At 34.1% G+C, this 14,322-nt stretch overlaps 1 protein-coding gene across 1 annotated transcript; it reads right to left on the bottom strand.

Moving 5' to 3' along the window:
* Positions 1 to 9,377: 9,377 nt before the first annotated feature.
* On the bottom strand, positions 9,378 to 10,472 carry LOC145679313 (glutamate receptor ionotropic, kainate 5-like). The gene has a single exon (XM_081749900.1). The coding sequence runs from the start codon at positions 10,470 to 10,472 to the stop codon at positions 9,378 to 9,380; it is 1,095 nt and encodes a 364-aa protein (XP_081606026.1).
* Positions 10,473 to 14,322: the final 3,850 nt, after the last annotated feature.

The following is a 14,322-nucleotide window of genomic DNA, read 5'->3' as shown; positions in this document are numbered from 1 at the left end:
AATGGAAATATCTCGTCTCGCAGCCTCAAATGTTGGTCTTGTCTTGCGTCTCGTCTTGTCTCGCAAATGTGAACTCTCGTCTCGCGTAAAATTTTGAGTCTCATCTCACGTCTCGCGCGAGACTATCTCGCATGGTCTCGCATATATTCTGGGTCAAAATTTTGCAATGTGTTATTCTATGGCTGTTAATGAATGATGATGTGATATTCTGTCCGAAGGCAGGTATTTGACCTAAAAGTCCCTTGGCAAGGTGAATCCATGTTGGTTTGCCATTGCTTTCCATGGGATGAATGTTTATAACATCCTAAGGAAACGGAACCTAGAGTTCAACATGGTATCCGAACTTGTGTCCCCTCCGCTTCAAATTAAAAGAAAAGTTGTGCTGGAATTTGATTGCTGGACCATTAATTTTCGTCAAATTAATAGCATAATTTACAGCAAAACCAGCATAAATTGTTACTGGATCCAACATTGTTTTCCAGCTTAGAGGTCTCCAGCAATATTTGGCTCTTCAAAAATATCGTCGCCACTATCAACATTTACACGTTTTGGTCGTTTCCTTGAAGGGTGATTTTCCATTATAAAGATGTTTTTGTATCACCAAAAGCACTTGTAGAAAAAAAAAAACTCCCCACAACACAATACGACCCAATTCTTTCGGTTCGTTCGCGCTTGTGGCAATGTAGCATTATCGCATTTTATCAACTTTCGCTTTTAACTTATATAGTGTTGCCAGATCTAGAAAATAAAATACTGACAGATATAGGGCTATTCCTACTATCTCCCATCAAACCTATAGGGCCATCCTACCAAACCAGTGTTTGAATTAAACTTCCGAACTAGAGGGGAATGTTTTTGACAAATATATAGAAAGAAAATACTTATTCCATGTAAAAATATCATGTTATTTCTGGGAGCCGGGTCGGGGATAAACTTTGACGAGAGGGGATTTTTCCGCCATCCCCCAACATTAATCGCTGGTAGTAATGTGAAAAAGACAGAAACAACAGAAATATAACATTTCGCAGCAATAGATTCTTATTCGCTTTCCAGACCAAAAACAGAAGTTCATGTATTCGTGCGCGCCCGCGTGTATGTGTTTGTGTCGCAAAATAAAGTCCAAAATCGATGCTGTAACAAATTTCCAGTTTACAAACTTTTCTTTTTTAATGATGTTTAGAAACTAAAGAAGACTTTAATTCTGAAAATCGACCTTGAATAATAATAAATCTCATAAAATGTCTATTGCCCCAATCACTTTTTTGTTCCTGGAGGCATTAACGCTCAACTTAGAAAACTCAATAAATGTAAACTCACTAAATATACAATTAAATGTAATTCATAAGTGTTGCGAGACTTCTCATGCGAGACTTAACAGAGTCTCGTCTAGCGTCTCGTCTCGCATGGTTTAGTCTCGTCTCGCGTCTCGCATAAAATTTTCACTCTCGTCTCGTGTCTCGTCTCGCATTTGCGAGACAAGACACGAGACAAGAAGAGACTTCTCGCGTCTCGCGTGCATCCCTACTCTTTCAGGCTGTTGCTTCGTAATGGACAATTTAATTGTCTCATTTTTCATTACAACCTTACGTGCTTATTGACGAGTGTCACATCAAGAGGCAAGTAAAAGTATTGAAGCCTAAAATACCAATTATCTATAAAGAAATCCTACTTCCAGTAGTGACAGCAAAAGCAATAGTGTTGATTATCCGCATTAATTGAGACAGGGGTTACGCATCTAATTAAACATGCGTTTGTTTAGCAAAGAAAGACACTACAGTGCATTGTTACTTTTCTTATAATACGTCAGGCTTGAAAATGCAATCTCAAGCAGTGATGGCGGAATCTCAAGCAATCTTCAAAGCCTTCAAGTATTAGTTTAGACTATCATGTTTACGTTGTTCCAAGAAAAATATATAAAGGAAAAAATGTCTGAACAGTGATCAGAAGGAATGATGCTTGCTTCAATTCATTATTTCTGATCACTGTTCAAATGATGTATGTCAATGGAATATTGTCCCACAACCCATTGACCCACCACCCATTGTGACCATGATCCACTGTGCCCCATCATCCACCATGACCCACTTCGACAAACCGTGACCCAATATGTCCCACTACCTAACGTGACGCACTCTGACCCACTACCCATCAAAACCCATCGTAATCAACTTTAACCCATGATCCACGTCCTCCTGTTCACTGACTAAAGAGTTTACACTTGCAATTAAACAATGCTGTGAAATTATCACTAATCAGAGTTTGAATTTCTACGGTCAATCGCTCAAGCACCGCTCTGTTACAATAAGGTGGATCTGACCTTTACAATATAAAATGGTAAAATATTTGCCATGGGTACATTTACGATGAATGTGAAGTATTATATATAATTATTTCCTTGCTGAATTACAGATACTTTTCAGTGGAAAATAGGATGAAATTTGAAAGTCTCAAATCAAGGTATAGTGGACCAAAGTAAATGTGAAAAAAATGTAAAGTTTTCCATATAATTAAGTATACAGTGAAAACTTAAGATTTCCATGTAATTAAACTTACAGTACAAATTTTGTATATATATATACGCAAATTTTCTCGCAACCTTATAGCTTCACTGCCTTGTGCTGAGAAGGCTCCATATAATAAACATAAGATTCAAAAATTATTATATTAGAAAGTAGTGGATATATGATGCCATTGCTTTCTAATTATTACTGCTTTCTAATTAATTGATACTGTATTTTTTGTGTCTCAATTAATAATTGTTTCTTATTTTTTTCTCAACTAATATCGATCGTTTTTGATTAGTTTTACAAATCAACCCACTACCAATTTCCCATATATAGAAAGTCTCCCCCATAGAAGAGAAATTGAAAAATTGCTAGAACACGTTCTGTTTATTTTTAATAAAGAGTTAATATACTGAATTTCACTCCCTAAGTTGAACGACTTGTGAGATACTCAATTTTTCGTAAAAACTTGGACCTCCTCTCCCCCTTTAGTACATGTATTATAATAAAAGTGATATGATAACATCCCAGTTGGGATTAGGGTCTAACTATCTACCACAATTCATTTCATTTGGCTTTGCCATTTGTCCGTGATCATCACTCACACATAGTTACATTCGCTTTTATGTAATAATTCATGTATTACAGGTAATTCAAAAAAGTATTTTTTCAGTAGTTAGCTTCTCTAAAAACTCTCAGGCTGTATCTCGAAAGCCAGGTAGTAAGTCCTATTGTTGTTACAACAGTTAAAAATATCAATATCCAAAATACCTGAAGTTCTTTTTTCACATAGATATACTCATCTCAGATAAGTAAACAGAAAAAAATGAAAAAAGAATAAAATGGAGGCCTTGAAAGTGAAACACAGGCACATTCATCAGTGTTCAGAAGATGCTGGCTACTATGGACTGAATAGAGTGAGTCAGTCGGTCTGAGTGTGTCGGTGAGTCAGAGTGGGTCACGGTGGGTGGTAGGTAGCAGGGGTCACGTCCTGCTGACCACGACCCACTGATCCACTCACAAATCTTGACCCACTGACCTATTCCATCTGTGGTGCAGACATTATATCCTTTGGGGACTTTCCTTGAAAAAAAAAGAATCATCATAGTTCAAGTCTTCAAAAGTGTGAAGGCTGATTGAGATTCAGACATCACTTCAACAAACCAGAAAACAAGATACAGTAATCACAAGAATTTTCATTGAATTTGCGTAGTGAGGACAACATAATTACAATTCCGTACTCATTAAGATTACTCGAGAAAAGTATAAATAAGTCATGAGAGCTGTCAACGGAACAACTCTCTTCTTCTTCGGTCGGGGTAAAGTAGGACTAGTTTATCAAATTGAATGTAAATGTTCAACTTTCTAAATTAAAACATTCTGATTTGCTCAGTGATGATATTAATGTATATTAAGTAAGCAAAGCTTGTAACATGTAAAATGTCACAAACATTATCACAAAGACATACTGGAAGTGAAAATACAAGTATTGATTAATTACTTTCTTATTGGAAAAAAATTCTTCAATTTACACACAGTATGAAAGATTATAAGTTACTTTGAATAAAACCGTCAGTAATAGAACTTAATTACTTGACCAATAATTATGTAATAATGTTTGCACTAAATTATTTTGAGAACCAACTTACATCATTTACTTCAATTATTTTAACTCCAGCCAAAAACAAAGAATAATTAAGGAGGAAAATGAGTGATTGAACAACGAGGAAGAGTTGTACCTAAATACATGAAATTACTCGTACTTTTAAAGAAGCTCGAAAGCAGTTGACTGTACCAGTAAATATATCAGCACAATCTTCCTATCTTTACCCAATAATGAAAAATTAAAATTACCCTTACAATTTCAACCTAGAGATTACAAATGTTCAGAAAAGGAAGTTCATATCTCATTTAAGGGCTTGATTGTGCCACCGTTTTAAAGTTATTTGCCTTTCTCATTGTTAAAGCATGCCATACACCATGAATGAGCTCGGTATTCCGTTTTGTAAGAACTCCGTTCGAACTTTTTACATGTCAACAGAGTTTTTTTTTTTTTTTAATACCGTCAACCAGAACCGTAAATAGAGATTTCGGTGCCCGGGGTGAAGTAGAATTCAGCACCCAGTACAGACACCTTACCAAGCTTTTTTTTTTTTTTTTTTACATAAGAAAAGCAGCTTTTGTTATTATACTACACTGAATTTTTATTAAGCTGCTTAAAAGAGCATTACAACAGCCAAAAGCGATCATTATGTATGATACAAGATCATACGCGAAGACGAAAAGGTTAGCGGAGGACCGTAGAGCATGGAAGCTTCTCAGCTGCGGCAAGTGACTTGCCAATAAAGGCAGAATACCTATGATGATGATGATGTATTCTTTTACAAATAAGAGCTGCTTTCAAGTTTTTTTTTTTTTTTTTTTTTTTTTGAATTTTTTGTTAAACTTGACAAAACTCCCTTTGATTCTATACAAATCCACTTGGAGAACAGTTATGGAAACTTACAGTACAACTATTTGCTATATTTGATTCTATCGATAAGAAATGAAATTTCAGTACATTAGAAACTATGTGCTTTTAAAATGTTCGAAATGAATTATAGCATTAATTTCCAGTAATAATTGTAAGCTATTGTAATTTTATTCTGTAGGTAAATAGGATTTTAATTTCAATTCTTTTACGATAAAAAAATATTTTGTGAAATGTAATGGACATTTAGAAGGAGCCTTCTTTGCGAATTTCTCAATATTGATCTATGGAGCTAAAGAATATGTTTAGTGCTGTATTTCAAATCCAAAATATACTTCGCTACACATTTTGAAATAATAGTAATTACTTAATCTCTTAATGAATAGAAGTTCTGAATTTAAGGTTGCTTATTATTAATTAACATATTAAAAATACACGAACACACACATATATATATTATATATATGTGTATACGTTTGGTATGTATGCTGATAGAAAACCACAAAACTAGATACGTATGCACAAAAGAAAATATCCTGGCGATACAAGTGGTTGAAGGAGAAATAATTCCAACAAATTCCTTCAAATTGGAAGCATTTCTTATAACCTATCAAAGGAATAAAAAAATACACTGGTAGTGATCAATCTTTGAGAAAGAGAAAATTCGCTGACTCCTTTCTTACACCTGCTTAAAGTTCGAAAGTGTTATTATTCCTGTTGTTTACCTACACTTTTAATATTCCCGCGCAAACAGCAACTTGCATGTCCTCTCGTGTCTCTTCACTCCTTTCATTTTTGTATCTTCATTCTCACAGAAATATCAATCCCATTGGGTAGAAAAGCATTATTAAGTAAGCAAACTTATCACCATCAACGTATTTCAGACTCAGACTTTGACTGTTTCTGATTTTGAAAACGCTCTTGAATACATTATAAATCATTACTTAGCACCTTATATATATCACATCGTCATTAAAAATGATATACAGCAATAACTTTCTTTAAGTACTAACATGTAACACTTCCCAAGTGTAACACTCCGATTTTGATAAAATTTGGCAGGTAGATGTTACACATGAAAAAATTATTACGTAATTTCTTCCTACGGAAAAAGTTTTAGGGTGCACAAGCCCCAACCCAAAATTTTGAAAGTTGGCGTTCGAAAAGCAAGAAGTGGACCGAAGTAAATGAAATTATGCATAGATACGGTAGAATTAAAACGAAGGAATACGTATTTCGTATTTTCTTTAAAAAAAAAAAAAAAAAAAAAACTGGTGGATGGGGCACAGACCTTTCCAAACCTTTGATTACGAAATATCAAAAGTGCGAATAAGTATATATTAGAAGTGCCTAAAGGATAAGAAGAATTACTACAACACTTTGTGTAGGGACAATAGGCAAAATAATAATAATACTAATAAGCAAACACGTGTTTTTAGTTTCTGCGGAAAAATAGTGTTGGGCCAAGGCCCCTCCGAAGAAAGTAAATATTACAGCAGAAGCGCAAGAAGGAGTGGAGCGAAGCGAATGAAATTGTGTGTAGATATTGTATATGTAAAATAAAGCAACCCGTGTTTTCCAAGTATCCCGTACTGATTTGCTACAAATTTGCAGATCAACAGTAAACAGCAAATAAATCGACACGTGTTTTCATTTATGGAAAAACACTGTAAGGGTTAAAGGCGCACCCCGAAATACTATAAAATATGCTATATGTAGGAAAAACTAGTGTGAAAATAGTGAAATTTTACCAATAGATAGATGTCCCAAAGTACAGTGAATCAATACAATGAATTTCGAGTGTTTCGTGTTTCTGCCCTCAAAAGTTCAAGTTCAAAGACTGAAGTTAGCGCCCCCTAACTACTTGCGAAACACATATTGCCTTATTTTACATATACAAGATCTATGTATAATTTCATTCGCTTCGGTCCACTCCTTCCTGCACTTCTGCTTTATTATGTACTTTTTTTAGGAGAGGACCTTGGCATCCACACAGTTTTTCCGCACAAACTACAAAACACGGGTTAGCTTGTTTTTGTGTATTGTTTCTTAACATACTTACGTTGCGATTCTCTATGTAATTTAGGCACTTCGAAAGTATACTCTTTAGCACTTTTCATATTTCGTAATTAAATATTTGGAAGGGTCTTTGCCCCACCCATTTATTTCTTTGTTTCAGGAAAATACGAAACAAGTATTCGCATATTTTATATCTACTAGGTACAATATCTGTGTACAATTTCATTCACTTCGGTCCACTTCATACTGCGTTCGGGCGTGAACTTTCGAAATATTGGGTAGGGGTTTTGGTCCCCAATTATTGTTTCTCCGCAGAAAATTAAAAAAAAAAAACACGTATTCGTGTATTTTATGTGTAGTATCTAACTGCCAAATTTTATCAAAATCGGAGTGTTACAGTTGTATCAAATTGTATCAAAATCGACAACAACATTGATTTAATAGGGCGTCAATACTTTTTTAATCATTTCTAGCACTTTTTCTTTCTTTTTGCTCGTTCGGCGCTTTCTAGCCATCAGCGCCCGGGACGACCGCCCCGCGCGTCCCCTTCGAGCTACGGCTCTGCGGGAAACATATCTGAGATTTAAGGAAACTAGTATAAAACGATTAACAATTTTCTTATAAATGGATATAAAACATTTTTAAACTTCTGCCAGTAACTTTCGGCTTTTATTATGTGAAAGTGGGCCAAAGACGCCCAACACTGCTTGTAAAAGTATTTGACATCCCACACGATTAATATGTATGATAATAATTGAAACAACGTATTATAATAATTATTTGTAGATAGTCACATGTATTCTATGTACAAGCTAAAAACATTGTTACTTTTTCTTATTGTCTTGTATATTACTATATAAAATATTCTGTCAGTTTTTAAAGTTATATTTTAATCATTGTTTGATTCATTCATTCGTGTTGTTTCTTCTAGCTTCCGAAACCGCGAGAAATCTCTTTATCTGCAAACAGAACAAAGTGCATGCACGAGCCAATGGTGAGCACAGCTGCCAACTGCGAAATGAGAACTTCCGGTGGTCCAACGCGCCTTGATGTAGATAGAACTATACGCTCGACAAGCTATACGCTCGCGACTGTCGCGCACCTGCCGATGAAACCCTGAACTTCAGTTATACAAAAAAAAGTTATCTCAGCACCGTTGGGACCACCAACATCAATTTTCAAAGTTGATTTCTACGCATTAGTGATGGTGAGAGGAGACCGTCTAACATGGTTTCCCACTGGACGACCATATAGTGTCGCCTGATCGACCAGGTCGCCTGATGGAATGCAAATCGCCAATGTATGGTCGTTCCACCGGTATCAGGATAAATATATATATATATATATATATATATATATATATATATATATATATATATATATATATATATATAATTGCAATCCTAAATTTCTTACTTGAGGGAACGGAGTAAATTTCGAGTTTTCATATTTCATTTCCTTCATTAATACTAAAACCGATACTTAAGTCTAATTTAGAGTTTCAATATCTACAGAAAATACCACATAGATTTTGAATCCTCTTGTCATAAGTGACGTAATATAATGTAGTTTACCACTTCCCCTAATTTTCCCCTTGGAAAGAAATATCCTGTTTGCGATTATTTTTGTTTGCTTGAATTGGAAATCTGCATTTGTTTCGAATAACAATTCTGTCAAATTTCAAGTTACTACGTTTACAGAAAATATGCTATGGGTCTTAAATCAGTGCCTTAACGAAACGAAACGACGTGTAACTTTATATTTACCCCTACTCGTCCCTCGCGGAGGAAGAAATTTCCAGTTTTCAGACTTTCTCATCTTTTATATCACAAATTCTACATTTGTGGCAAATTTCAAGTTTTCATATTTATAGAAAGTGCCGTATACGTTTTAAAAGTTCTTGATATAAGTATAACAATATTCAATTTTTGGTCGTTTCCCCTAATGTTTAATTCTTCGAAGAAGAAATTTCCAGTTTTCTATTTTTCCTTTACTTGTGTTATAAATTTTATACTTGTGTCAACTTTCATGTTTTTAAGTCCAAAGGAAGTCTCATATACGGTTTGATAAATTACTGAGTGGTGAGTTCTAGAATTAGAGATATTCAGAAAATTCTACCTTGTGAACAGTTAGAGATTAAATGCAAAAAGTTAACATACGCCATAACTTCTGCAGGTCATTGAACCACGTGATTGCAATTGCATTATCTTTATATGAAGCGAAATTACGAATGTTCAAAATATGCCCTGCATTTCTTCGTACAAATAGACTCTCTGTGTGACCCAGCTGAGAGTGAGCGACAATTTGGCTTGCACATTATTGTGCACCTAGATATCATCTTCTATTCTTAGAAACTAATTAGTTGATTCTACTCGCTTATGTAATTATTGTATTTGGATTAGTTTAAATCTCCACACAAATATTTCTATAACGAAGGTAATTGAGCTCATAATAGATCCAAACAATAAAACATAAAATATAGGTTTAATGTGTTGCATATTAATGATGATATTGCCATGAAATTCATATTTATCATTACACATCATATTCAATGGTTTTAATTTTGTCCATTTTGCCAATAAACCAGAAGAAGCAAGTCTTCCTATAATTGTGTCCATTCTTTCACTATACGGAGATTGTCTGGGAAGTATAAAGGATTTCATGGTACTCCCTACATATTCGGATACTACGTGAAGAGGGATATTACCAAATGAACATTCAATTGGAATTTCAGAGTATAAACCATATAGATTAGACTTGCTTAAAATCAGTGCCACAGACTTATTTGTCGTAACCTCTAGAAGTTCTTTAGAATAATTTTTAATTACTGTGTATCTAGAACACAAAAGTCGAGTTTGGTAATTTGTAGATGCATTCAAAATATCATAAATGAACCGCCCACCTTTGATTGTTAATTGTAAATTATTAACATCCTCTATTGTATTTATATCAGTATAAAATCTTGGAATAGTAAGGGAACCTACAACCTTAGCTACATATAATGAACTAATTATCATTGTAAAATATACCCAGGAAAAGTATAATATTTTTATTACTTTATATTTAGGCTTACGAACAGATATTTGAAGGAAGATTCCATAAAACTTAAAGATAACATCATACAACGTTTTGTAATATGGTTCTTTAAAACTAATTTGAAACATTATTGTTAGAATACCTAAAATTATGATCAGTACAAACAGGGTAAGCCATAGTAAATACTGGAAAGGTAGAAATAGAGCATAGTAATCTGGTACAGCATCTGATCGTTTTACTACAAGAATAATTTTGTCAAACATAATTGGTGAGATAAAGTTTACGTATTGGAACCTATTGTATGTTATATGTGAGGGACCAAATCCTACGTCTGCCTTACCTTGAACTATGTCTCCCATAACATATGTCCATGACTTATTTGGTAACTGAGAACCACCTTCCACAGTATTATGTTTGATGAAGTGAACTGGTGTAAAATTCATATAAAATATCAGTTCTTGAAACACATGACCAATAGGCCCTCCATAGACGTAATTCTTTTCTGCGTGATCTACTATTTCAAATTCATAGGGATATTTCTGAGTTATGTAGGATATGTAAAGGGGAGAACCGTGTAGGTTTCTAATCTGTGTTTCCCTAATTACATAATCACATATTACTTGACTTGTAAGTTGTTTTCCAATAAAATTTCTGTTACAATACTTATGGATATGTATAGGACAACTTTTAAACTTGTTTGTCCTTTTTATATTATGGGACCTTTCGAACAATCCAATAATATTATATGGTTTCAATAAAGATAATTTTGATAGAAAGTTATTAAGAGCACTTTGGTTGATTTCTTTAATGTACACCACAATTACGATATTCTTGCATTTTGAATGTAAATGACTTTGATTGTATCTTGAAGTAACCGAATGCATACATTCAACAGGTATTTCACGAGTGCATACATCCAGATTTAAAGCAATACATTGTTCTATGTCGACATTTGACTCACATTCTACAAAATTGTAGGTTGGTAAGAGTATATTCGTATGAAGAAATTTGAGAAGAACAGTTATAGTTTGGTCCACATTTGTGAAGTTTAATATAAATAACGTTTTGCTGTAAGTTTCAGTCCATATTGATATTATAGTAAATACCACTAGAATAAGTTGATTATACATATTGTGAAGGTTAAATATTTCTGCTATCACATTATTTGTTCTGATAAGCGCCACTATTTTATAAAACATGAAATGAACCCATATTTTCTTAGTTTTGTTGCTCGTGTAGTATATTGTAATATTAGAGTTGTGGATTTCTACATACAAAGTAATATATTACCTACATAACATGTATAAAATATTATTTGTATACCAGATATAAAAAAAAATATATATATATTTTAATCGTAATAATATGTCTTTCAGCATACAAATTATAAGCTACTGTCTTTCAACGGTACTGTGTAACATACAAGATGAAAAGCGGATTCATGTATGCTACATAAGTTGAGACCGGTCAAAAAGAATCGCCGTTTAGAAGTATGCATTTCTATGAATATCAGAAATTGAAGAAAAATTACATAGGATAATCACTTTAGACGAAAACTGCATGTAATAAGACAATCATAAACAGACATAACATTTGTAACAAAAGTAATTTCAATTGATAATTAATGAAAACTACATTAATACATTGTTTCACTACTGAATTTATATTTTTAATAATTTTGAAGATATGTCCGCTATCTACAACTAAAACCAAACAAAAGGAAACTACATTGTCCAGAAACAACTTTCTTCTTATTATTAGTGGTTTTACTAAATTACCTCAAGATTTGCAGCAAACTCAGTAAACCAAACCCTATCCCTAACATCCACTCCACTTCTTTATTACAATTACAACTACCAAGTCATGCCGGCAATCAACATTCACAATCTAGCATAAGTAACCAAAGTAAGTAAGTATCTAATGGGAGGGCTATACTTAGTACACCTTATTAACTTGTTGTATCACGTACATTTGTTCATTAAGAACATTTTCAATAACGGTGGAACGAGTTATCTTATCTCACATTACTACACCTACTTATTACAATGGTAGGCTACTTAAGTTTATGTGTAAATCATCGTCCATACTTGCAATACCTATTTAGCAGAAAATTCTATGTAATGAATGAATGGGTACAGAATTTTGTTTTGAGAAATTAGAGAAAACAATTTTCTCCATGTTATAGATAATAATACAGTATATTGCTATGAAATAATTATTGTAGTGAAATGGCAACACATAAATAATTGTGTTTGACTTTATTGATTTTATAACACCAATCATTCCTTAAGGTAAACATACAAATCAATTACTTACTAGAGGGAAAAAAGTTTAATGTGATGACGTATTTACATTGCATTAGAAATATTTATATTACTTCGATTTAACAAAACACTTGCGAAATGATTAGGTTTATTTTTGTTGATCACAATTAAAATAATTTTGTATTTGAACGTTGATTTACACATTGTTTTCTAATATTTTAGCCTAGTTTATTTATGCCAATCAATCATGCTGAAATGTCCAGAAATTTCATCAATTTGACAAAATAATAATTTAAAGATTTAAAGAAGATAGTAAGGTCTATATTAATTGACACTTTCCCTTTGTCTGTCTATCTGTCTCTCTCTCTCTGTCTCTCTGAGTATATACAGGGTGTAATAAAAAGGTGCGGCAAAATTTCAGGTGTAGATTCTTTACGGGTAGACAAGCAAAAAAGTTCATTGACTATATTTCGGGAAATGCAACGTTATAGAGCTACGTGAACTGAACCGCCTGACTGTGTAAAAGTCACATTTTGGTCACCCCTTAATGTGACTCAATTTAAACGTCAATAATTCAGCCACTAATTAAGCTACAAAAATACGTTTGGTATCTGCAAATTCCTGAAGGACGACGCTTTCCGCCGATATGTATTTTATGCATGTGGGAGTACCACTGTGGACGCGGGAGGGTAACTACGTGTTTCTTTTCCACCACGATTTTGGGGAAAATATTTCTTTCCCCTTGGGGGTACACTAAGAACAATTGATATGTGAAGCAACGAAAAAGTCCACTATATTGTAATACCCTGTATGTGTACTTGTTGCTTATATGAGGGAGAGGGAAAGTTTCAGTTTTTGACGTAAATTACATTTATTTTCAGGGTGGATCCAAATGAGACTTCCTCTTTGAATATGGGGGAATTGCACAAATGTTACCTTGTTGAATTTGTGTTTCTTGAGCTTTCCAATCATGATTCTGTGATTATTAGAGGGGTCACCAGGGTCCCTAACGTGAAAGTCTACGATTTCGTTCAAATTCCTGGCCGGGGTTTAAAGGTTAATTTCCTTAATGCTAAAGTGCAACAATAATGCAAATCGAAAAGTGACAATAGCATAGCCACTCTTGCTTGTCAGTACCAAAATAGGAAGAAAAATATATCATGCGGGAGCTACAACCACGAACACAAACTGTTCGGCGTCATCGATGCAAATATTTATTTGCAACTTTATAGAATTAAACGCAGGCGTAATGTCTTAGATGAAATTTTGAAAATGTCTACCTTCTTGCCCGAACGCAAGCTTCAACACGAATACGCTTTCAAGTTCCAGAGGTTTACTTTCCCTGGCAAAATATGTCTATGCGAACACGGATTTTTTCTACAGTATCCACAGCAGACTCTACACCAAAGACTTTAAATGCTTCCACAGGTATTAATCCAGAGGATTAGATCTAGTGAATGTGGAGGCCAAGCAACTGGTCCTACACGCCGTATCCATCTATCAAGAGATACAGCATTTAGATACTGCCGCGCGGTAACTCATAAATGATGGGGCGCAGCTTTATGAATGAAATGCACAAATGGACCCGGAACCACGGGCAAGTTATTCAAATATCCGCAATATGTTTGTATGAGGTCTCGATAGTACGGATGGATTAACCTATCTGGAGGCCCGGGGCTAGAAAAAAAATATCTGGCTCCTGCTGACTTCAACTAATGCATTTCTGTGAATATACAGTAGGAAAATTGAGGGAATATGTTTTATATTTTTGGTCATATTTTGTTTTACAATGATGACTGTGTCTTCATGATTCATTTTAGATAACGAGTTGAGATTCTGATCAGAGTGGAGGCCCAGATTTATATCTCCCTCTAAGCCCTACCCATAATTCAGCACTGTTCGATAGGCATTTCCCGTCAATCTCTGTGGTAGTATGTGTGGGCCGAGTAAAATGTCGCCGACAATACCGTACGACACATTGAGAGCAAATTATTGTTCATATCTTCTGGGACTGATCGCATGAGGATTA

Source organism: Thermobia domestica, chromosome 2 (assembly GCF_964235325.1).
Source record: "Thermobia domestica chromosome 2, izTheDome1.hap1.1, whole genome shotgun sequence".
In the NCBI taxonomy this organism is placed as follows: domain Eukaryota; kingdom Metazoa; phylum Arthropoda; class Insecta; order Zygentoma; family Lepismatidae; genus Thermobia; species Thermobia domestica.
Note: the sequence above shows the minus strand (reverse complement) of the source record. Positions and strands in the feature narration are given on the sequence as shown.